Source organism: Cynocephalus volans, chromosome 4 (assembly GCF_027409185.1).
Source record: "Cynocephalus volans isolate mCynVol1 chromosome 4, mCynVol1.pri, whole genome shotgun sequence".
Taxonomy (NCBI): Eukaryota; Metazoa; Chordata; class Mammalia; order Dermoptera; family Cynocephalidae; genus Cynocephalus; species Cynocephalus volans.
In genome coordinates this window covers 13,729,016-13,754,345 of record NC_084463.1, presented here as the reverse complement: position 1 = coordinate 13,754,345, position 25,330 = coordinate 13,729,016, and the positions used below count along the sequence as shown (strand labels likewise).

At 47.5% G+C, this 25,330-nt stretch overlaps 1 protein-coding gene across 1 annotated transcript; it reads left to right on the top strand.

The window, feature by feature from the left end:
- Window positions 1-1,907: 1,907 nt before the first annotated feature.
- On the top strand, window positions 1,908-25,330 carry BACE1 (beta-secretase 1). The gene is given in 10 exon segments (XM_063095685.1): window positions 1,908-2,463; window positions 2,465-2,623; window positions 17,044-17,132; window positions 18,609-18,825; window positions 19,286-19,423; window positions 20,095-20,229; window positions 21,204-21,305; window positions 21,662-21,811; window positions 22,076-22,247; window positions 22,904-25,330. Coding segments are annotated over 10 exon segments (1,506 nt in total). The 5' UTR covers window positions 1,908-2,361; the 3' UTR covers window positions 23,146-25,330.

Sequence of the window (25,330 nt, the reverse complement as noted above, 5' to 3'; positions counted from 1 at the left end):
TGGTATCAGGATGATATTTGCTTCATAGAATGAGTTTGGGAGATTTGCGTCCGTTTCAATCTTTTGGAATAGTTTGTAAAGAATCGGTGTCAATTCCTCTTTGAATGTTTGGTAAAATTCTGCTGTGAATCCATCTGGTCCTGGGCTTTTCTTTGTTGGGAGCCTTCTGATAACAGCTTCAATCTCCTTTATTGTTATTGGTCTGTTCAAATTTTCTACGTCTTCACGGTTCAGTTTTGGGAGCTTGTGTGTGTCCAGAAATTTATCCATTTCCTCCAGATTTTCAAATTTGTTGGCATATAGTTGTTTATAGTAGTCTCGAATGATTCCTTGTATTTCAGATGAATCAGTTGTAATATCGCCTTTTTCATTTCTAATTTTTGTTATTTGAGTCTTCTCTCTTCTTTTTTTTGTTAGCCATGCTAATGGTTTGTCTATTTTATTTATCTTTTCAAAAAACCAACTTTTTGATTCGTTGATCTTTTGAATTGTTTTTTGGTTTTTTTTTTTTTTTTTTTTTTTTTTTTTCCGGTGACCGGCGCTCAGCCAGGGAGTGCACCGATCATCCTTATATAGGATCTGAACCTGCGGCGGCGGGAGCGTCGCCGCGCTGCTAGCGCAGCACGCTACCGAGTGCGCCACGGGCTCAGCCCGTTTTTTGGTTTTCAATTTCATTCAGTTCTGCTCTGATCTTAATGATTTCTTTCCGTCTGCTAACTTTAGGTTTGGATTGTTCTTCTTTTTCTAGTTCTTTAAGGTGAAGTGTTAGGTTGTTCACTTGCCATCTTTCTATTCTTCTGAAGTGAGCATTTAATGCAATAAATTTTCTCCTCAATACTGCTTTTGCAGTATCCCACAGGTTTTGGTATGATGTATCATTGTTTTCATTAGTTTCAATAAACTTTTTGATTTCCTGCTTGATTTCTTCTTGGACCCATATGTCATTAAGTAGAATGCTGTTTAATTTCCATGTGTTTGTATAGTTTCCAGAGTTTTGTTTGTTATTAATTTCTAGTTTTAATCCATTGTGGTCTGAAAAGATACATGGGATAATTCCAATTTTTTTGAATTTATTGAGACTTGATTTGTGACCTAATATGTGATCTATCCTTGAGAATGATCCATGTGCTGCTGAGAAGAATGAATATTCTGAGGTTGTTGAGCCTATCCTTTTTTAAGGCTCAATTTATTTATTTATTTATTTTTATTTTTATTTTTATTTTTTTTAAAAGATGACCGGTAAGGGGATCTTAACCCTTGACTTGGTGTTGTGAGCACCACGCTCAGCCAGTGAGCGAACCGGCCATCCGTATATGGGATCCGAACCCGGGGCCTTGGTGTTCTCAGCACCACACTCTCCCGAGTGAGCCACGGGCCGGCCCTAAGGCTCAATTTAAATACCAACTCCTAGGAGCTGGCCCATGGCTCACTTGGGAGAGTATGGTGTTAATAACACCAAGTCAAGTGTTAAGATCCCCTTACCGGTCATCTTTTAAAAAATAAATAAATATCACCTTCTCCTATCAAGTCTTCCGAGCAGTAATCATTTAATTCTCCCTTGTGGAACCTTTTCAGTATATGTGCATTTTATTTCCCTCTGTAGCCCCAGTGCCTGGCAGTGTAGCTGGCATACAGTAGGTGCTCAATCAATACTGAATGAAGGACTGACAAATGAGAAGTGTACAATCACTCTCTGGATGGCCCTTCCCACCCTGCCAGGGCTGGGGACACCTTTCCCGCCAAGGTCCTGCAGGGTGGATTCCGCCTCGGCAGAGGGCATCCCAGACCCCTCTCCAGCCCCGGAAGCAGGTCTGCTTGCCATGGGAAGACTACACTTCCCAGTGATCTCAGGGACAAGCGAAAACCCTTTGGCTTTGACAGCCGCCACCACAAGTCTTTCCGCCTCCCCAGCCCGCCTGGGAGCAGAGAGCTGGGAACTGGATTATGGTGGCCTGAGCAGCCAACGCAGCAGCAGGAGCCCAAAGCCCCTGGCCCTTCCCATGTCGCCGATCCATCAAGGGTACCAGGAAAGCAGCTGCTGCCTGTGATCTGCCATGCCCGCCCCTCCCAACCCCCCGAGGGGCCCAAGCCCGCTGCTGAGGCTGGCCACCGGCAGCCAGATGTAGCCAGCTTCTGGATCCCAGTCTCTCCCCTTCTCTCGTGCTCTGCGGATTTCTCCAGCCTGCTTTCCACGGCCTGGACCCGGGGACTGGCTGAGGGGCCTGCAGGCTCCGGAATCCTGATGCCTCCAAGCTCCCTCTCCTGAGAAGCCACCACCACCAGCACCCAGACTTGGGGGCAGTCGACAGAGACAGACGTGGGCCAGCGTGAGCCCAGAGGGCCTGAAGGCCAGGGCCCACCATGGCCCATGCCCTGCCCTGGCTCCTGCTGTGGGTGGGCTCAGCAGTGCTGCCTGCCCTCAGCACTCAGGCCGGCATCCGGCTGCCCCTGCGCAGCGGCCTGGGGGGGGGGGCCGCTGGGGCTGCGGCTGCCCCGGGAGACCGAGGAGGAGCCTGAGGAGTCCGGCCCAAGGGGCAGCTTTGTGGATATGGTGGATAACCTGAGGGGCAAGTCAGGTCAGGGCTACTACGTGGAGATGACCGTGGGCAGCCCTCCGCAGACGGTAAGGTGTTCAGGCCAGCCCTACCCCTCTTCCCTGCATGAGCAGAGGACAGGCAGGATAGCAGTGTAGCATGTCGGCACCCCGAAAAATGGGCTGGCTGGTGCAGCAAGGAGACCCTCCTAAACCACTGCTCTGGGGGCATGTTGTCCCCAAAGTTCCCCTTTCCTGCCTCCCTTCCCCTCAGATTCTTCCCAATCCCCCTTGGCTGACTGCCTCCCTCACTCCCAATCTGACGCACAGACTCCCTCAGCAGGGATATGTGGCAAGAGAAGCACTTCGGTGGGGGAGCTTGACCTGGGGGAAGGTCCAGGCCACAGGGGCACTGTAACAGGTGTTAGCCCCTCTGACACTGGCCAAGCCTGAGTCTCCCAAATTCCACCGCTCTGGATGTTGGCTGCCCAAACCCTCTCCTTACTCTGATCTTCCAAGGAATCTGAGGTTCCAGCATGCATGTTCCCAGCACCTTGAGGACCAAGGAATCCTAGCACCAGTTGGTTCCACCCCTTTCTCCCACTATCTGGGCTGTCAGAGGGACAGCAAAATGAGGTGGCTGAGGCCCCCCTGGCCTCCGCTCAATCCAGAAGTCCTGAGTATGCTCTCGCTTTCTTCCAGTCCATCCCTGCTCCTCCCCCACTCTAACTCCTCCCCCACCCCATGCCTCTGAGCGCAGGCCACTTGGGAACTGAACTAAGCCTAGGGAAGGACAAATTGTTGGAAAGGCACAAGAGTCCCCTTCTCAGAATGGGCTCCTTCCATGGTGGGAGAGAGGGGAGGCAACACAGCCATGGAGAAAACACTGCCCATCCTCCCCATCCTTCCTGACAATCTCCAAGGCACCTCCAAGGTAGGTAGCTGCTGGAGGTTGTGCCTTCTGCACCTCTGTGGGTGGCTGTGGGCGTGTGGGCGCGAGCAGCCATCCAGGTGGGGTGCTGTGGCTGACCTCTGTGTGCATCTCTGGGGGTGAGTCTGTCACAGCGGCAGTATGGTTCTGTATATGCTGGTGTGTGTCACCTTGAACCTGATCCTGCACATCTCTGTGAGATGCCCCCAGTCTGTGTCTGGGAAACTTGTCCTTGGGAGGGTCTGTGAAGGTGGGAGTGTGCTGGGGGGCAGGGTGGAGAAGACAGCCACACTTCCCTGAACCTCCCAATTACCTGACAGAAGCCAGCCTTGTACTAGTCACTTCTACTCTTTCACTTCCACTTTAAGCTCTTTATGGGCAGAAAACATGTCTTCTATTTGTGGATTAGCCCCCAAACCCCAGCAATTAATTGCCTAGTGCTCCCCACATTTCACTTTTACTTGTTCAGAGTACTCTGCCATCCAAGTTTTTTGTTTCTCCAGGTAGGGAGAAAGGGCGTCCTTCTCACAGACTTCTGGGGAGAGAATCAAAGTCACAGAGCAGAGACTGTCTGGCATAGGCTTGGGTAGCAGCCATAGTGCAATCTGCAGAGTCGCTCTGACTGTGGGCTCCCTAGCACTGGCTCCTTCGGCTGGTGTTGAACTTTAAGCCCACTTTCCTCTTCTAGAAAGGAGGGGGAAGGAGCTGCCATATGTTGGGTAACTACTCTCTGCCAAGTGCTGGGCTGGGGGATGTACACGTTATCTCGGGGGATCAGGGAAATATAGTAACTGGTCCCCAAGTTCTACACATGTAAAGCCAGAGGCCCAGAACACCTAAATTTTTATGTGTCCTTGCATAGCACAGAAGAGGCCGAAGGGGCCAGACAAGGAGAAAGTGACTTCATGTTTATAGGAGGTCAATGCCCAGGTACATTATTTTAGGTGCTTTTACCTATACCATCTTATGTAACCTTCACGATTACCTTGCAAAGCAAATCGCATTTCACTCATTTTATTTATTTTATTTTATTTTATTTCTTTTTTTTTGTAAAAGATGACCGGTAAGGGGATCTTAACCCTTGACTTGGGGTTGTCAGCACCATGCTCACCTGGTGAGCTAACCGGCCATCCCTATACGGGATCCGAACCCGTGGCCTTGGTGTTATCAGCACCACGCTCTCCTGAGTGAGCCACAGGCCAGCCCCATTTCACTCATTTTAAAGACAAGGCAGCAGTCTTAGATAGGTTGTGTAACTCGCCCAAGGCCACACAGCTGGGGAAAGGAAAAGTTGCCGATAGTAAAGTAGGGTTTCCTGGTCTGTCTGACTCCAAAGCCCTTGTTGGTTCCACAACTCCATCCTGCCTCGTGTCATAGGGTCTACAATATGAAGATTTGCACAGCACATCAGCAGTGGAAACAGGAGTAGGTCCCAGGTTTCTCCATCCTCCCTGCTCTCTGACAGTACTTAGAGTTCTATTTGCTCAGGCTGCTTGGGGCCTGGATCCAAGCTCTGTCCTGTGTGAAAGACACACTGAGATTCAAGATTTGTGACTGCTTCTGGAGAAGTTAGTTATGGTGCACAGGAAAGAGGAGGGGAAAATGGGGGAGATCAGGGCCCTGGATTACTCAAGAGGTAGACGTGGGTGGCATGACTATGGCTCCTACCCTGAGCCTACGCCAGCCAGTCTCTGCTCTGTGGTGACTTTGATTCTCTCCCCAGCAGTCTGTAAGAACGATGCCCTTTCTCCCTACCTGGTGGGACTGTGAAATTTGGGGAGCACTTTCTATAAGCTAGGTAATTAATTGCTGGGACTTGGGGGCTGATCCACAGACGGAAGACATGTTTTCTGCTCATAAGAAGTTTATAGTGGAAATGACTAGTACAGGTCATCCCTGTCAGTGGTACTCAAAGTGATGTCCACAGACCTTTGTCCTTGGAGCCTGCTAAAAATGTAAATTCTCTGGCCTCACCATAGACCTACTAAGTCAGAATCTCTGGGGGAAGGGCCCAGCAGTTTGTGTTCCAAGTTTGAGAAATACTGATTTATAGGAGTACAAAGAATGAGTGTTATAGGTGTTCAGAAGATGATAAATTAATCAGAGAAGGCTTCTCAGAGGAAATGTGTCCCACACATAGTCTTGAAGAATGGATAGGAGTGGGAAGTCATTCCCCGAGGGGAAATGACACCTGTCCCACTGTATTGTAATTGCACCTTACTTGTATGTCCATGTCTGCTCCTTCCCACCCCACCCCTTAGACTGGGGAAAAGGAGTTATGTGTGTTTGGGCTTGTGCATGTTTGTTCAGGAAACAGGAGAAAGCCAGTCCAGTTAATATTACAGATTTGTGCTGAGATCTGATAAGTTTGGGTAAATAAGAGCCTAATTGCCAAAAGCTTTAAATACCAAGCTATAAGATTTGGACTTTGGTCTTCAGATAGAAGGGCAAAATTGAATTTATTTGTGGAGGGGAATGACATAAAGAAAGCAGTCTTTTAGAAAAAGACATGTGAATTTTAGAAAGAACGAAACTGAGAGATACAGGTGGCAGGGGCTCGATCACAACAGTCCAGGTGTGAGGCACTATAACAAGGGTGGCAGCAAGAGTCTGTGATGAGATGGAAAGGGAAAGGAAGACCAGGATGCGAGGAACAGGACAAGGCAGATGCACAGGACGTGGTGACATTTGTGTGAAGAGTGAAGAAGAAAGCATCAGAGATGATTCTGAGATTCTGATCTGGAGTGAACTAGAGGATAACAAGACCATTTGTGGGAACAGGAAAGTTGGCAGGAGGGATGGTTTAGTAGTACTGATATACAAATATTCATATATACTTGTGTTTATTATCGAACTATATATAAAGTTTCTTTTATACATTCCACATATATTATTTTGTTCTTTACGGCAATTCCTGCAATATATATGAAAGGTGTTTATCACTCACACCTTTTTTTTTTAAAAAAAAAGATGACCGGTAAAGGGATCTTAACCCTTGATTTGGTGTTGCCAGCACCACGCTCTCCCAAGTGAGCGAACCGGCCATCCCTATATAGGGATCCGAACCCGTGGCCTTGGTGTTGTCAGCACCACACTCTCCCGAGTGAGCCATGGGCTGGCCCCTATCACTCACACCTTCTAGCAGAAGAAATGGGGACTGAAAGTTTAAACAGTTGGCCAGGTGGCAGGCCAGTAAGTTGAGACCCTCCCTCACCCTTATTCTTCTTACTATACCATTTGTCTTCGGAGAGAAGAAGAAAGAATTTATCATGAGCATTACTCTTCCATTCTCCCATAACATCTGCTGATATCCTCCTTACTGCACTTATCATAATGTATTATCACTTTTTGTGTTTGTTTCCCTCATAAAACTCCAAGCTCTTGCAAAAAATTTCTTTTTAATTTTCTTTGTTTCTTTGTTTCTTATTTCCCTTTATATTCTAATATCTATAACTGTGCCAGGCTCAGAATATGCACCTAAAAAATGTTGAGTGAATGAATAAATAAGCTGCAAGACATCTAAATAGAACTGTTGATGGGCAGTTGTAAATGCAAACCAGAGCTCTTGGAGAAAGCATTTTTATTCTTTTCACTTAAATGAAAGGATGTCATTTCATTATGGTAGTATGAGCAACACTGACCAAACACAGAATAATAATTTAAGTGAAATTTAGTGATAGTCAATTCAGCTTAACAAATATTTATTGAGCACCTATTGTGTGTAGAAGAGAAATATAAAGTCATCGTCTTAGCCCTGGGAGAGCTCACAATTTGGTGTGAGACACAGACAAACACCTAAATATAATAAAAACCAAATGCATTTGGTGCAAATAGAAGAATAGTGGGTCTTGGACATGCACAGAGAGAAGCAGCTCCTTCTGGAAGGGTATTAGGAAAGGCTTGCTGGAAAAGGTAGTATTTGAATATGGCCTTGAAAGATGAGAAAGATTTGCTAAATACAGAGTGGTGGAGAGAAACACTTCATGAATAGAAGCGTGAATTATGGTGAGAAGCTAGAAGTTATGGTAGGGATGCTGTGCACCAAAGTGGAGTCTGGGTTTTATTCTGCAAGCAGTAAGGAAACCTTGTAGATACAGTAATTCCCCCTTACCCATGGGGACACATTCCAAGATCCACAGTGGATGCCTGAAACCATGGATAGCATAAAACCCTACATATACTGTTTTTTCCTATATATACACACCTATGATAAAGTTTAATTTATAAATTAGGCACACTAAGAGATTAACAACAGTAGCTAATAATAAAATAAACAATTATAACAATACTCAGAATAGCACGCTATCTAAAACTCATGAATTATTTCTGGAATTTTCCATTTACTATTTTCCAACTGTAGTTGACCACAGCTAACTGAAACCGCGGATAAGGAGGGACTACTGTATATGAGAAGAGGGATGGTGTAGTCTAATTTTCATTCTAGGAAAACAACTTCAGTATGGAGGATGACCTGGATAGTTTAGAGTATGAGACAAGGATCTCAGTTAGGATACAAGGCCTGAAAGAGGGGTATGGCAGTGAGGTTAGAAAGGAGGAAAGGTCCTTAGCAAACCAGCATTCACATGTCATTAAACCAGTTGTTCTCTGCCCCTGATGAGACATGAAGGGTGAGAGAGAAGGAAAAGGAAATATTGCCCTTCTGTCTAACCTCTCTGACTTGTGTCAGGGAACACAGAAAAAGGAGCAAGCTTTTGAAGCACGATATAGTTTACCAAAGTTCCACATTTATTATCCTGCTTCAATTATGAGGGATAGGTATTAGCATGCCCATTTGAGGGATGAGGAAACTGAGGCCCACAGAGATTAAGCGGTCTACCCAAAGTTACTCAGCTAAGAAGAACAGAGCTGGGGTTCAAATCCAGGTCTTTGGATTCCAAATACCATGTTCTTCCCCTAATCTACAGTCTTGGACATGTTGGTTGACTTTGAGATGCCAGTGGACCATCCTTGTGGATGTATCCAGCTGACAATGGGGTTCTGGAAACCAGGAGAGAAGTGAGGACTGGACAGGTAGACTTGGGAGTCATCGCAGAGAGGTGGTTTTGGAAGCCAAGTTAGTACATGGACTTGCTCTTTCAGAGAATGGAGAGAGAAAAGAGGGGAATGATTAGGGAAAGAATATTGGGTATAGACAAGGGAGCAAGAGAAAATGATCAGAGCAGTAGAAAACTGTGTCTCAGAAACTAAGAGGGGCCAAATGAGTTTTTTTCCTCTTTCCCCCATAATGGTTTTCAAACTGTGCTTTGCAGGGTTCTATAAAGAGATCTCGGTGGTGAAGGAGGAGGTTACAAGAAAGATAAGAAAGCAAGACTCTGGACCCCCATCCTTCTTATCCTCAAGCCGTCCTTCCCATGTGCCCCAAATCTCCCTACACTGTCAGAATAACTGCTTTTATTGTTCTTATATAGTAGACTTCCAAATTAGACTTCATTTTTTAAAAAGAGTTTTTGTACTAAAAAGGTTGAAAAATATCGAACCCAAAGAATCACCCTCTAAGTTAGACAAAGCAGGTGACACCAGCTCCCTAAGTTGCCTACTCAGTCCCTGTGACCAAAGCTAGCTTTCTTGGGTCAGATCTCAGGTTGCATACAGGCCTTTGCTAGAATCCTCATGCTATTATTTCAGTGCAGAACAGATTATCCAGGAGTGGAGGTGTTGAAAAAGACTGCACCCTCTCACTCAGTTAGAAGGTCAAGGTCTCTTCTTGGGCATCTCCCATAAAGAGCTAAGCAGAACATTTTGGATGAAAATGCAGGAAGAGAAACACCTCCCAGGGAAGTCCCCATATCTGACAACTAACTTTTCTCTCTCCTGGGAGCCATTTCTCTTGGGTGCATGGGCAATGGAGAGATCTGGAAAGGAGCTACACCATTTTCCTGGTTCTAGAACTGCCCTGAGATTCTCCTGGCAGGATGAGCCTGGAGGACTGGAAAGCATTCAGTGATGCACATCTGCCATGCCCTCAGGTATATAACCAGGTGCTTCCTGAGAGGGAAGAAGTGGGCATGCTGAGGAGAATGATGAATCAGTAGTCCTCGGGGGATGCTGGCATGGGGGAGTCAGGAGTCCTGGGTCCTTTTCCTCATAGACTCTGACAAAGCCAAGGAGCAAACTAGCTAAGCTCTGTCTTCTCCCCTACATGTATATCCTCTTTCACCAGCTCTCCTGATTTATCACCCTGTGCCTATGTTCTCTACTGCCCACTATAACCACACTGTGGCCAGGCTGGAGGTCTCCCTGCTTGGCCTTCCTGAGTCGAACCCCACCACTTATTCCTTTCCAGTGCATGTAAAGATTTTGCCAATTAGTACAAGGGGTGAGCCCTAACTTCTCCCAGTGGCTCCAGCAAACAAGCCCAGGTGCTGAGCATGACCCAGGTGCCATGGGACAAATTGGGCTTGTATCAGAGATCAGCTTCATTTTCAACTGAGAACAGACCAAGAGAAGATTAAAGCCATAGTAACCTGTGGGTGGGACAAGGTTAGACAACCGGAGGGACTTACTATTTGACAATGAATAGCAGGTAGCTGATAGCTGCTGTGACACCTTGTAGAGCAGGGGTTTTCCAGGTGGGCTCCAAAGGGGCTGGAGGCACTAAAGAGATGCTTCAAGAGCCAGCAGAGGGGAAGGAAACAGGAAGTAAAAGATGTTCCTCAAACAAAACATCTCTGCCTTTTTCTCTTGTACACTGAGATCCTGCATATGATTGGAGAAGGGTTCTGTTGCTAAAAATAAATCTGAAAAGGGCTGGCCCGTGGCTCACTTGGGAGAGCGTGGTGCTGACAACACCAAGTCAAGGGTTAAGGTCCCCTTAACCATCATCTTTAAAAAAAAAAAAAAAATCTGAAAACCATTCTCTTGGATATGTTATTTAAGAACAGACATATAAATTTTTTGACCATTCACACCCATCATCTCATTTGAATAGGAAGCACTGATAAATACTAGTTGAGCTGGATCAGAGGCTGGGGAGAAATAGAGCATCCCATCCAAAAAGGAAGGGGAAATTAGATAAGGTTTGGGGTGACCCAGCCACCTTGGGATTCATTAAAAAAAACAGCCCAAGGTGGAGCAAATGGCACCAGGGAGCCTATGTGCTCCCATACCAATTGCCAGCTACAGCCTGGGAGCCGAGTGGAAGGCAGAGGATATATCTGGGGGAAAGAGTACATTAGTTTAAGGTGGGAGGAACCTGGATGGGACCCAACTGCTGGGCTGTGTTTGAGGCAGGAGCTGTGTGCTCTGTTGGCCATAAGCCACTGCCGGCTGCTGACTTTAGGATCTCCATGTCCTTCCTTACCCCCTGCTCTCAGCTTTGGGCAAGCTCAGGTCTGGGAATATCTTCTTAGGAAAGCAGCTGAAGCTGCCTCAAAAGGCTCTGGGAGCAAGGAGCCCTGGAGTCACTACAACTGCTCTAAGAACCAAAGGGCCCTGGGTGAATACTCAGTCAATGTGCATGGGTATAGTGGGCCTCAGTTGTCATGGTCACTGTGGTCAGTGGCCATGCACTGTACTAGTTTGAAAATCCTTCCTGCAAGGCCCCTGAGGCTGAGAACTAATAGCAGGAGTCTGTAGGATCACAGGAAACTAACTGCAGGAAGTGAGGCAATTACTATAAGTTTAAAAAGTCATTATGGAGCACCTAGAGCTAGGTAATAATTAGGTGATAAGGATACAAACATGCTCCCTACCCTTGTGGAACTCAGTCTCTGGGACAGACAGACATTATACAAATGATTAGAAGTTTGGTGAGTGGTAGACAAACACAGGTGCTACTGAGGAAGGATGAACGTAATTTTGGCTGGGGCATCACAGCAAGACCTTTAGGAGAAAGAATGTTTAAACTGTGACTTGAAAACTGAACAGAAGGGCCGGCCCATGGCTCACTCGGGAGAGTGCAGTGCTGATAACACCAAGGCCCCGGGTTCAGATCCCATATAGGGATGGCCGTTTGGCTCACTGGATGAGCATGGTGCTGACAACACCAAGTCAAGGGTTAAGATCCCCTTACCTGTCATCTTTTAAGAAAAAAAAAAAAACTGAACAGAAGTTGGACAAAATGGGGCCAGCCCGTGGCTCACTTGGGAGAGTGTGGTGCTGATAACACCAAGTCTTAGGAAAAAAAAAAGTTGGACAAAATGGGGAGAGGATGTTTCAGGCAAAGGAAACAGCATATGCAAAGGTGCACAGGTGAGAGATCATTGTGCTTTTGGTAAGCTTCATAAGAAGCATGGTGAGGAAGGAGGATAGTGGCAAGAGATACTCATTGGGGGGTTGACCTATGTTTGGTCAGATGCCCCCAACGTCAAGGAGCACAGGATTTAATTCATATAGTCTGTATCAGTTATCTGATGCTGGGTAACAAACTACTCAAAAATTGAGTGGCTTAAAACAAGAGTCATTTTCTTCTTCAGGATTCTGTGGGGTGGTCTGTGGGTCATCCGGGGGCAGGACTAATAAAGGCCTCCTGGGCCTCTGGCTCTGTGAAGTCTTTCATCCTCAAGGAGGCAATACTGAGCTACTTCACAGGGAACCTCAGGGCAGCATTCCAAGAGGGTGATCCCAACTGCACAAGTGCTTATCACACCTCTTCTTTGCTTGCTGATGTCTCATTGGCCAAAGCAAGTCAGGTGGCCAGCGCCAGAGTCAGTGTCAGAGTGGATCACACAAGGGCATGGTGTGATTGATTAGTGTAACAACCTACCACATACTTCCTCTCCAAATGGGAGAGACAGGAAGGTCAAGGAGATGAAAGACCACACTTGAGGGTTGGTCAGAACCAATAGATTCTTATTCTAGCTTTGAGGCTTACTGTATAAGATGGGTCAAGTTGCTTACTCACTCTAGGTCTCAGTTTCCTCCTCTGCAAAATGGAATAAAGGCTTCTACATCTCAGCTTTAGCTAAAAGGCTTGTTATACAAGAATATAAGCTCTTCCCTCATTAACTCTGAGGCCTACCCAGAGGGAAACAGACTTCCTCTTTAGTAGGAAGAATTGGAGTTAAGAGTCCCCACCCCTGAGGCTTGCAAAAGTGGGAAGACCCTGGGATAGGCCACCAAGAAAGGTTATGGATTCTTAATAACTACAGATTATTCAGAATTGGCCCATGTCTCTAGGCCGGTGAATAGATGCTTCCTGAAGGCTCTTGTCATCCAGAAGAATCTGAGCTATCCCTGGCTGCTGGTGAGAGCTGGGGTCAAGGCAGATAGATTGGGGGAACAAAGAGCTTACCCTAAACTTGCCAGCTCCATACCTATCTCATCACCCAAGATCTATTGCTGAGCACTCTAGGGGGGCATACAGATGAAACCTGGGCAGGAGTGCCTTTTCCTGTGGGGCTTGTTAGCACTTCGTGAAGCTGTGTTCCCTCAAAGGCCCCCAGGGGCACATTTGTTTGTTAAGTGATTGTCCCTGACCTAGCCCCGACCCCAGGCTGCAGACTCCTGGGTCTGCCTTGCCCTAGAGGACAGGGAAGAAGTAAGATGGCCCCAGGGCCACAGGCTGCTGATCACATGCCTCCTATCTTAAGCCAGGGGCTAGGTGAGAGGAAAGCAGGTCTGAGCTAGAACCACACCTCATTCCTAAAACACCCATGGTTTGGGAGCCACAGAGGGATCCCTCCCTCACCCACCACCCAAAACACAGTAGATTAGCTCTTTTACATTTTCTTTCCTTTAAGCATTCATTCATTCAAGAAGTACTTATTGCAGGACACTGTGATACCCCCTAGGGACATAGTGGGGATTTAAAAAAAAAAAAAAAATAGGAGGGGAGATGAGATTCAACGTGAAATTACATAGTGGCAAGTTTTATGAAAGTACTGAATAAGAGAATACGACCTGGTCTTTCTCCCCAAGGAAGTCCCTCTTGAGCTCAGACTAAAAGATAAATAGAGGATGAGCAGACCAAACTGCAAGTGCAAGGGGGTATAGGCCAGGCAGAGTGAACAACCCGTGCAGGAGCCACAGGGGAGGGCCCATGGCTGGTGGGCAGAGGGCTTGGGGAGTATGGGACAAACACAGGCTGGGAATGCAGGCAGGGCTGAACCATGAAGGGGCCTGTAGGAAAACTTAATGCTTTAAGTTTTTATTTTAATAGCAAAAGGAAACCACTGTCATACGAGGGTAACATGGTCAAATTTGCACTTTGAAAAGATCACACCAGCCACAGTGCAGAAAACAGCCTGGAGAGATCAAGGGTGGATGCGCCAAGGCCAGTTGAGAAGCTGTTGTAATATTCCAAGGTGGGATAATGACAGCTTGGCCTAGGGGTGGCAAGGGAGATGGCAACAAATGAATACACTCAAGAGACTTTTAAGGAGGTTAATTGGGCATGACTTACTGATGCACTGGATAAAGATGTGAAGAAAAGGAAGGTGTTATGGTGTTTCTGAAGTTGGTGACATATAGAAGAGATGATGGTGACATCATTCACTAATATAGGTAAACTAGAAGACGAACAGATGGGCAGGACTGTGTAAGGTCAGCTCTGGACATTCTGAATTTGAGGTATCTCTGAGGCATGAAATAAAGAGCTCAAAAAGGAGAAAAGGGCTTGAGTTAAAGCTCAGGAGTCATCAGTACGAAGGTGAGATGGCTTAGGGAGAGAGGGTGGCACAAGAGGAAGAGGGCCAAAGGCCACGCCATGAGGAGTGAGCCTGCACAGGAGACAGGGAAGGTATGACCTGAGAAGTCAAGCAAGATGAGGACTAACTCGACAAATATCACTGGCATTTGATGACATGAAATCATTGGTAAGTATAGTAAGGGCATTTTTATAGTGGAGAGATAGAGACGAATCCAGTTTTAGAATGGATTGAGGAATGAGTGGGAGGTGAAGAAATGGAGACAGCTGGGCTGAGAACTTGGGCTGTTAAGGAAGAGGAGAGAGGGCAGCTGGAGGTGGATGTGAGATTCAGGAAGTTCTTTGTTGTTTTGTTTTAACGAATAGACTCAAGCATTTGTAAATGCCAATAGGAAGAATCCAGATTTGGTGGTGTTGGGGGTGGGGTGGGCTGGCACAATGGTTGAATCTACCTGAGGGAAAAGGGATAATTAATGGGGTAGGGCACCTGAGACGGGAGGAGGGAGCTGGCTCCCAAGCCCAGGTGGCAGCTGTGCCAGAGCCAGAGGAGAGCAGAGAGAAAGGGTGGGCTGGGAGAGCTGCAGGCAACGGGCCACCGATTGGTTGTAAGAGATGAGGGTGGTGCTCCCTGCACTAAGAGGCAAGGCCACCTGCTGAAGAGGCTCCGCAGTATCAACCCTTCTGCACTGTTACCCTCTTTCAGCTGCCCCAACTGCCCTACTTCATAGTGAGTGCGGGGGCTCAGCTTGCTTTGCCTTAGGCCCCTGCCCTGTAAGAGCAGAAGGGAAGGGACAGAGGCTGCCAGGCCCGCCCAGGGGGTTCAAACAGAGATGCTGAAGGACGGGTCTCGGAGTTACTTCTCTCAGGCAGGATCACACTGCAGAGGGCAAACAGTGGGTCGTTTGCCCAGGAGGGAATCTCAACTCTTTATTTTAGTCTCCCATTTTTTTGTGGAGGGTGGCGACAGGGAGGCAGAGGGCAGTGGGGCTCTCAAATCCTGGTCTGGGGTCAGTGAGGGGTGGTTCCTTCCTGGGCTTGGCCCCCTTTGAAGTGCAGGGGGAGAGCTTCCTCAGGAGGAGGAGAAAGTGCCCAGGGCCTCCTGGCTGGGGAGGAAGCACCCTGCAGTGAACCCCCTCCACCCTCGCAGGAGAGAAGAGGAGTAGGGAAATAGAGAGGGATCTGGGACAGCAGGAGCCCCCAGATAAAAGCTCCATTCTAGTATAAGCCATATTCCCAGAGCCAGCCAGACACACACATTCCAGGTAGTTCTTCTCTTGCACAGGCTACAGGGACCGTGTTTCTTGGGGTCCAGTGATATCAGGGAGCTCTGTAAATATGAGGCCAACCCCTGTGCTGGGAGCTGGGTCCTGGGAGGTGGGGGAGGGGCATCCTGGGGAGAGGGGGAAGAAGGCTTTTTAATCATTAACGTGGTTGATTGAAATGTGCACTGCTGAGCCTCTTGGCTCTATTGATTTTCTCTGAAAGCACAGCATCTGGAGCTGGTGGCTGCCCAGAGACCAGGGAGAGAGACAGGAGGTAGAGGTAGGGAAAGAGAGGGCAGGAAGGAAAATGGGAACCAGGCCAGGAGTGGGGGGCTGGGAAGGAGGGAGAAGGCAGGGTCAGAGGGCCAGGAAGACAGTGGAGAGAAGTCTTTGGGGACATGAGGCAGCCAGGAAGCCTAAGCAGGCATTGAAGGACGGCACAGTCACACAGTCACAGAGGCGCCACCAAGGAAGAAGGAGCCAGGGAAAGGATCTGGCAGAAAGGATGAAATGGAAGCCCAGAGCATAGTGACCTGCTCAAGGTGACAAAGTCAGAGCCTGCACCAAAACCGAGGTCAGCCGACTTCACTACACTGAGGAGCGAGGATACAAAAATGGAAGCCCTTGAGGACAGGAGAAGCCGAGGTGATGCACACAGAAAGTTGGCAAGAGAGGAGATTCAATTTATACATTACCATTTTTCTGAAGACAAGGGCCTTTCTTCTTTTAGCCTGTGAGCATATAGTACATATTCAAAAAATGGCTCTGGTCTGACTGAGGGAGGGGTCAGGCAACCAATAGAGGAAGGCAGGACAAGGTAGAAGAGATGCTACAAGCTGCACAGCAAGGAACACCAAAGAGACACCTGTCCGTATTCACTTAGCCAAACCCAAGGCCCTGACAAGATGGATTCTCACTGGGACATCACATTGGCCTCCTGACTCCCCACTATTTCTGACAGTAGGATTCACAGATCTATGTCACCTCGGAGACAGAAGGGGAGCCCTCCCTGGGAAGCCACATTCTGGCAGGCAGGGTCAGAAACACACACATGGGCACTGACGTGCCATCCTGGTCCCCACAGCTTTGCAAGTGCCAGCTCCAAGAATAGCTATTCTCTGAGCTGGAGGGGGATGAGCTAGGCTGCTTCCTGGGAGAAAAGGAGGGAAGGAGCAGGCTCTGAAGACAGAATTGGTCAGGTTCGGGCCGGCCCGTGGCTCACTCGGGAGAGTGTGGTGCTGATAACACCAAGGCCATGGGTTCGGATCCTATATAGGGATGGCCGGTTGGCTCACTGGCTGAGCGTGGTGCTGAGAACACCAAGCCAAGGGTTAAGATCCCTTTACTGGTCATCTTTTAAAAAAAAAAAAAGAATTGGTCAGGTTCACAGTGAGCAAGGGCAATCAGATGGCAGAGAGAAATAGGAAAGGAGACAACACACACATAGTGTTGCTCTGGTGACAGAAAATGTGATTCTACAGACAGAAGTAGACACAAAGCTTCTGAGGCCATGTTGAGGGTGCCATAGAACTACCATGTTGTCTGTGGTTGTGGTATTAGTGGGTGTCAGCCTGGCCAGTCCTGCACCATGGAAGCTTCACCCTGGACATTCCAATGAGAGACTCTCGCTGTCGGGTGAGGGACAGTAAAGATGGTGAATCTTGAGCAAGCTCTTGGTTATAATATCTTTTCTTTCCCCTTTCTCTGACAGCTTAACATCCTCGTGGATACAGGCAGCAGTAACTTTGCAGTGGGGGCTGCCCCCCATCCTTTCCTACATCGCTACTACCAGAGGCAGCTGTGAGTCCTGGGGAGAACCTGGGGCGGGAAGCTTTTCCAAGGATCTAGGGCCAAGAAGGGCCAGGTCAAAGGTGCAGGGAGAAAGACTAGATCCTCAAATCCTCTCTTCCTGCTGGAGAAGGGGCAAGGAAGGGAAACGGTGACAGTGACCCAGGGGAGAAGACGGGGCAGTTTGAGGAGGTATAATATGGAAAAGGGTGAGTTGAGAGCAGCCAGGAAGAGCTTCAGTCCTGAGACTGGGAAGCCTCCTGTGGGAAGGAAAGGAGGGAGAGCAGCCCGATAGCCCTGGGGCTCATTCTCTCTGAATGGAAGGCGAGGGGGACTTCATCCCACATCCCCTCAGTGGCTGTTTTCTGACAACACTAGCCAAGTCTAGGCTGAATGGGCCACAGTGACAGCTCCCTTTGCTGTATTCTCACCCAGGGGCCACTTGAGGTGGCTTTGTATAGTTCAAGGACATGAAGGAAAGGGCCTTCCGTAAACCTCACTGCCTAGACCAATGTCAGGGACTGAAAGCTAAAATATCTCGGTGTACCACCCAGAGTACCACTAGCTGGATGCAGCCTACTAGTGAAAGGGTGGGTTGAAGTGGGTTTTTAAAGTAAAAGAGGCAGTTAAGGATCTCTCGATGCCCTCTTAGCACAAAGGAAGAAAGAGGAAGTGATGAGAGGATATCTAATGTCTGAGACATCTCTGTGTGTGAAAACATGTGAGTAGAGGCTTAAATCCTATCCTTGGACTTCTAGGCCAGTGCAAAACCCACCTTCCCTGTTTCCTGCCTTCTTTGACCCTTGCCCCTTACTTATCTAAAGGAAGCAGTCAGGGAGGGGGTACAGGCAGGATTCATTCCAGATCCTCATTCCAGTCCCATCACTGCCCCCCACCACACACACAAGCCCTGGTTAGTGGTGTGATTTAACATGTTGGGGGTGTCACACGTTGTGAGCATACTTCACACGGGAGGTGTGTAATACCTACCTGCTCTGCTGAGGTGCCTGTGCAAATCCCTTCTCTAGAAGAACTTACTGTAAAGGTTCCACATTCACCCTGCCTGGCACTTTCTCTACCACTCAGATGGTACCACCGGATTCCAAGGCAACAAGAGAGTCAATGGCTCCTTTTCTCTGGGAGCTTGCTGGAGCTGGGGGAAGAGATGCCCACTAGCTGTCCCTGCAGCAGCAACAGGCACAATGCACAAAGCCTAGGCTTGTTCCTTGCAGGGCCTGAGCTCAAGATCTAGGAATATGAGCTCTCGAAACAGAAGTGCAAGCCCCAGCAACAGCTCCCCTCATCTATTTGCAAGGCCACTTTACATTCTCTTCTGGGTGATGGGTCTAGGGATGCTCTACTGAGCAGCTTGAAGGCAGATTCTTGGATGCCCTGAGATAAGGTGGCATTTGGGAGTAGGTTTGACATTGGATCCCTATACCAGTTGTTGTGGTTACACAGTCACACATCTCTGTCTCCTTTCCACAGGTCGAGCACATATCGGGACCTCCGGAAGGGCGTGTATGTGCCCTACACCCAGGGCAAGTGGGAAGGGGAGCTGGGCACCGACCTGGTGAGCATCCCCCATGGCCCCAACGTCACTGTGCGTGCCAACATTGCTGCCATCACTGAATCAGACAAGTTCTTCATCAACGGCTCCAACTGGGAGGGCATCCTGGGGCTGGCCTATGCTGAGATTGCCAGGGTGAGAGGAACAAGGCCTGGCCCTACACTGTCTGCACACTGCATACTGCATGCTACACAGGGAAGGAGGTGGAAGAGAGAAGAGGAAGGAATTGACTAAAGGAGGAAAACAAATCAGTTTAAATGATTATCTAACAGGGGGATAGGATGGCAGTCTGAATTTCAGCCTTATACAGGGCAGAACTAGAGAGAGAGAAGTGACAGGTACAGGAATAGGCTTTGGTTTCTATTTACTCTAAAATCTCTAAGAATAAGACCCCATAAATCTGAAGCAGGTTAGGCATATGGAGATCAAAGATCCTATGAATCTGTGGGCTCAAATCTCAGTACCTCAAGATGGTCTTTCCCAAGGAACATCCCCCAAGTTTTTGCTTTTGCCTTCCAGTTTAGGCAGGAAGCTGGCCTGTGCCCTGTTAGGGGTCTCTGTGTGAGGGTTCGCTCCTTGTCTCTTTTTGCCACAGCCCGACGACTCCCTGGAGCCCTTCTTTGACTCTCTGGTAAAGCAGACACACGTTCCCAACCTCTTCTCCCTGCAGCTCTGTGGCGCTGGCTTCCCCCTCAACCAGTCCGAAGTGTTAGCCTCAGTTGGAGGGAGTATGGTGAGTAGGTCCTCAGGGAGGGGAGGTCCTGGCACTGGGAGAGATGGGTGCCATCTGCCCCCCTCCCTCAAGGCTACACAACATTCTTGGCTCCACTACTTAGAATCAAGAGAAAACTCTTTATATTCCCCACCGCTGCTTTTCTTTTTCCATCCTTTTCTTCCTTGCATTATTCCAGGAAGGACTCAAGGTACCTATGGTAAACTTGGAAAAGATCAGAAATGATTAGGAAAATTTCAAAAGAAATGAAAATAAGACCTATCGAATTAAGGTCATTCAGTCTAATGGTCACAAGACAGAGATGTAAGGAGTTTAAGTCTATTAATTATGACAATGGTGAGTAGTTCTCCAACAAGCAGAGAAAATAAAACTTAACAGAAACAAATAATCATTCATTCAACATTTATTGTGTCAGTTTAGGTTTATATAACTTTATATCAAGGGCTATGCTGAAACATTATTAAAAATCCTGGAAAGTCTCTTCCACTGAACACATTTAAGAAACTATAAATCATTTGGGGGCATGATTTGATTAGAGGCAGGAGGATGAAAAAGGTGATCTGCAGAGGGCCTTGCCACCCCAAGAAATTACTGATCTTATTGCTTGGTCTCTGGGTGACTTGCTGTGTTTCTGTGCCAGGACACAGGTATCTGCCTCTTTTTCTCCCTAGATCATTGGGGGTATTGACCACTCTTTATACACGGGAAGTCTCTGGTACACACCCATCCGGCGGGAGTGGTATTATGAGGTGATCATTGTGCGGGTGGAGATCAATGGACAAGATCTGAAAATGGACTGCAAGGAGGTAATTAAAATCAAGGGGAAGCCAAGGGGAGGTAAGAGGTTAGGCAAACAGGGTGAGAAGACCCTGGGTCATGAGGTTGGGAGGACAAGGCAGAGGTACTGGGGTGCTGAGCCTAGAACAGTCAGGAGCTTAATGGTCACACAGTAGGACCTGAGGTTTGAGGCTAGAGATTGGCAGAGCACTTTCACAGGGACCACAGGGCTTGCTGGCTAGTGATGAAAAAAGCATGGAACTAGTTCTGATATCTGGACTCTAGTCATTGCCTTGCTTCATGGCCTTGGGCAAGCCGTTTGCCAGGCAGCCTGAGAAGATGTAGTAGAAGAAGTGAGAAGTGAGGCTTTGAAGTGGGAAAGATCTAGATTTGAATCTGGCTCTGCCATTTACTACCTCTGTGCCCTTAGGCAAGTTACTATTCTGTGTTTCAGATTCTTTATCTGCAAAACAGGTAAAAAACAACTTTCCCAGAGATTGTGAAGACCAGAGATAATGTATAAAGTGTTCATCCCTGTGCTTGGCAGTACCCAATAAATAGTAGCAAAACCATTTGGGTATTCCTTACCTAGATTCTTATGTATGTTAAATTAGAATAGATTAAAAAAAAAAAAGTACTACCAAAAGTTAAAAGCACTATACAAGGTATTTTTATTTTAAGGATTTCAAGAATGTCTGCCCACCCAAGATAATAAGTTAACACTTACTGAGAGCCTATCTGCTGGACACCATTTTAAGTGCTCTAAACGTGATAATTTATTTAATCCTTACAATGACACTGTGAGGTAGGTACTATTATTTTAGAGATGAGGGAACTTGTACAAAAGTTAAGTAGCTTGCCTAAGGAGGTACACTCATAAAGTGGCAAAACCAGGATGCCAACCCAGGCAGGACCCCAAAAGTCAGACTCACCCCTCCACTTCTGCCCACCACTTAGCATCAAAAAAGCTTTTGACTCCTCTAACGCTCTCTTCTCCTCTTAGTACAACTACGACAAGAGCATCGTGGACAGTGGCACCACCAACCTTCGTTTGCCCAAGAAAGTGTTTGAAGCTGCAGTCAAATCCATCAAGGCAGCCTCCTCGGTCAGTGGACTAAGGATGAGGGTACAAGAATGACATGGTGTCAGAGGAAGTCAGTGGGAGTCACATTTCTCAGCAATAGCCAAGATGTCTATACTTAGATCTTTCCACTTAGAGCTCTTAAAAACTGTTCTCTTTTATGGATCTCAGTTTGCTCATCACACAATCCCCTGGTACAAATTTTTGACCTCGGTCTTCCACTCTCTTTCTCTAATCCTTCAGTTGCTGTTTACTTTTCCCCTCTTTGGATATTTCACTGGAGAAGCAAATAAAGGTCCTAGTCAATGTTATCTGAAAAACGGAGAGGCGAGATGATGAGAGAGGCTGTCTCCTCACTGTTATCCACTTCTTGCCAACAGACGGAGAAGTTCCCAGACGGTTTCTGGCTAGGAGAACAGCTGGTGTGCTGGCAAGCAGGCACCACCCCCTGGAACATTTTCCCAGTCATCTCACTCTACCTAATGGGTGAGGTCACCAATCAGTCCTTCCGCATCACCATCCTTCCACAGGTATGTCCCCAACCTGAGTCAGTGGGATCCGAGGAAGAGGACAAAGTACATATTGGGAGATAGTGACAGGCATGGCTTCCCAGAACTTGGAAGACAAAATACAGGAATGTCCAGTGATAAAGGGGTCTTGGGATACTCAACCCTCAGAGTTCAGGGATGGCAAAGAGAAGAGCTACTTAAGGGCAGAGACACCTAGAAGGCAGAGATGGGGTGAAGGATGGAGTAAGGAAGACATACTCTCATCTTGTGATTGCTTACCCCTAGCAATACTTGCGGCCAGTGGAAGACGTGGCCACATCCCAAGACGATTGTTACAAGTTTGCCATCTCACAGTCCTCCACAGGCACTGTTATGGGAGCTGTTATCATGGAGGGCTTCTACGTTGTCTTTGATCGGGCCCGAAAACGAATCGGCTTTGCTGTCAGCACTTGCCATGGTGAGCTGAGGGTATGGGGTCAGTCTATCCATATTCTCCCTGTCTGCACTTAGAATACCTGGGCCCTTGTCAGTTGGGGAGGTAGTAATAGTTGCCTCAAGCCAAAGTCAACATTGTACAAAAGTTAGTGCAGTGCTTGTACTTTTTTTGTATTGCCTGCCATGGTAACCCTTGCCTGGACTGGTAACCTCTGTTGGGAACACAGAGCAACAAGAGCTACCTAGGCACCTTGGGAAGCTCTAGATGTAAGGGCAGCAGCTGAGCCTACAGTGACCCTGTCAGCTGCCATATGGTGAGGTTGAATGCTACTTCAGAAAGGTGGCAAGTTTTGCAGTTGGATTTCAGCAGTGGCAGGTAAGTTTACTAGTATAAGGGGCTGCCTTTTTGGTCAACTTAGAACTACTGACTTTTAGGTATCATTCCTACTGGATAGATACACAGGGTAGAGTAGCTGCTCCTAGTGACCTGGGAGGGAAACAGGCCTCTACCTAAACACTGGCTTTCTGGCCTGCTCCTCCATATCTCCAGGGAAGGAGATTCGACAGCCCTGCAAGAGCTAATTTCCAGGTCTCACTACCAGGAAGTTCTTTTTCTTGTATAACCCAAACTTCTCTATGACAATGACAGCTAGCCATTCACATGTGCCCTTTCCCCAGTGCACGATGAGTTCAGGACAGCAGCGGTGGAAGGCCCTTTTGTCACACCGGACACGGAAGACTGTGGCTACAACATTCCACAGACAGACGAATCAACGCTCATGACCATAGCCTACGTCATGGCTGCCATCTGCGCCCTCTTCATGCTGCCACTCTGCCTCATGGTGTGTCAGTGGCGCTGCCTCCGCTGCCTGCGCCATCAGCATGATGACTTTGCTGATGACATCTCCCTGCTGAAGTGAGGAGGCCCATGGCAGAAAACAGAGATTCCCCTGGACCACATCTGGGTGGTTCACTTTGGTCACAAGGAGGAGACACAGATGGCACCTGTGGCCAGAGCACCTCAGGACCCTCACCCACCCACCAAATGCCTCTGCCTTGACAGAAAAGAAGGAAAAGAAGGCAAGGTGGGTTACAGGCACTGCACCTGTAGGAAACAGGAGGGAACAAAAAAGCACTCTCATGGCGGGAATACTCTTGGTCGCCTCAAACTTGAGTTGGAAATTTCTGCTGCTTGAAACTTTAGCCCTGAACCTTCACCCATCATCCCTTCAGATTCTCCAACCCACAGTACTCTTCTTTTCTTAGTTCCAGAAGTACTGGTATCACGCCCAGGTTACCCCAGTGTGTGCGTCCCTGTGGTACCCTAGCAGAGAAAGGGCCAATCTCGTTTCCCTGCTGGCCGAAGTCAGTAGGAGAAGGTGCACAGTTTGCTATTTGCTTTAGAGATAGGGACTGTATGAACAAGCCTAACACTGGTGCAAAGGTTGCCTCTTGAATTAAACAAAAAATAATTACATTGAATGTTTGTACAAATGGGGGTGGTTGGAAAGAGAACGAGAAGGAGTACAGAGAGAGAAAACAGTTGGGATCAAAGCTAGGAAAGGCAGAAACATAACCACTTGCCAGTCCCAGTTTTAGACCTCATCTCTAAGACAGAATTCCATCTCATAAGATGGGTGTTGTTTCCCAATGTTTGCATTTCTGCAGTTGAAGCCTGACCAAAAGTGAGATAGGAAGAAGGGCTTATCTAGCCAAAGAGCTCTTTTTAGCTCTCTTAAATGAAAAGTGCCCACTAAGAAGTTCCATTTAACAAAGAATTTCTATCTTTTTTTTTTTTTTTTTTTTTTTTTTTTTTAAAGATGACCGGTAAGGGGATCTTAACCCTTGACTTGGTGTTGTGAGCACCACGCTCAGCCAGTGAGCGAACCGGCCATCCGTATATGGGATCCGAACCCGGGGCCTTGGTGTTCTCAGCACCACACTCTCCCGAGTGAGCCACGGGCCGGCCCAGAATTTCTATCTTATTAATTCCACTTGTCTCTACCCAAACACTTTATTCTATAAGTGATAGGGAGTGCTGAAATATCCCAATCCTCTAAGCCCCAGGTGCCCTATGGGAGAGCAATTGGATAGCAGGGCTGGGCTCTGCCTTCCTAGTTCACTGGTTCACTCCTTCCCCCAAATCCCTATTCTTCTAAAGCTTTGCAGCTGAGGTGCTAGAAGGAATAGACAGGAGACCTCTCCTACCCAATTCTTGAAAACCCGAAGAATCCTAAAGATTCATTCATGTATAGGGTTGATGCTCCCTATACCTCTGCCTGGATTTCTTCCTGTTCAGCTGCAAGGAGTGGTGAAGATCTTTACATAATAGATACAGAGCAGTTTCAATGCCTTCTCACCCTCTCTAATGGCCCCTCCATTTATTTGGCTAAGGCATCACACAGTGGCATTAGTATTATACTAAGAGGGTCGGAAACACAGGACTTTCTGGTTCTAACATCATTGCATTTGGTATCAAGGTTGCCTGGAGAAAGGATGGCAGCCTCAGGGCTTCCTTATTTCTGTCACCACAATAGCCACTTGATGGAGGCCATCTTTTTTCCCTATCCTGCTCTCTAATCTCCACTCCTAATAGTACATGGATACCCAGGCTGGTTCTTGGGCTAGGTAGTGGGGACTATTACCTCCCTATCAGTTCTAACACAGTAGACTATGGTACCAGTGTTGGTGGGAAGAGCTGAACTTTCATGATATACCCACTGGCCACATCCTATTTCTATCTGGTCAACACAATGCTTCCAGGTATGGGACATGCCGAGTGTGGAATCACCTGATAAGGGAGAGGGATATACAAAGAAGTCCTCTGGAGTTCTTGGCCTCTGCCAGCTGCCCACAAGCCATAAACCAATAAAACAAAAATACTGAGTCAGTTTTTTTTATCTGGGTTTTCTTCATTCTCATTGCACTTGGTGCTGCTTTGGCTGACTGGGAACATCCTATAATTACAAAGACTGACAGGAAGACTGGAGATTGTCCTCTTCCAGCTCAGAACTTACTGTGTAAATAAACTTCCAGAATTGCTACTGTGAAATGAAAATGCCACATTCTGCTTTATAATTTCTATCCACAATGGGGAAAACTGGC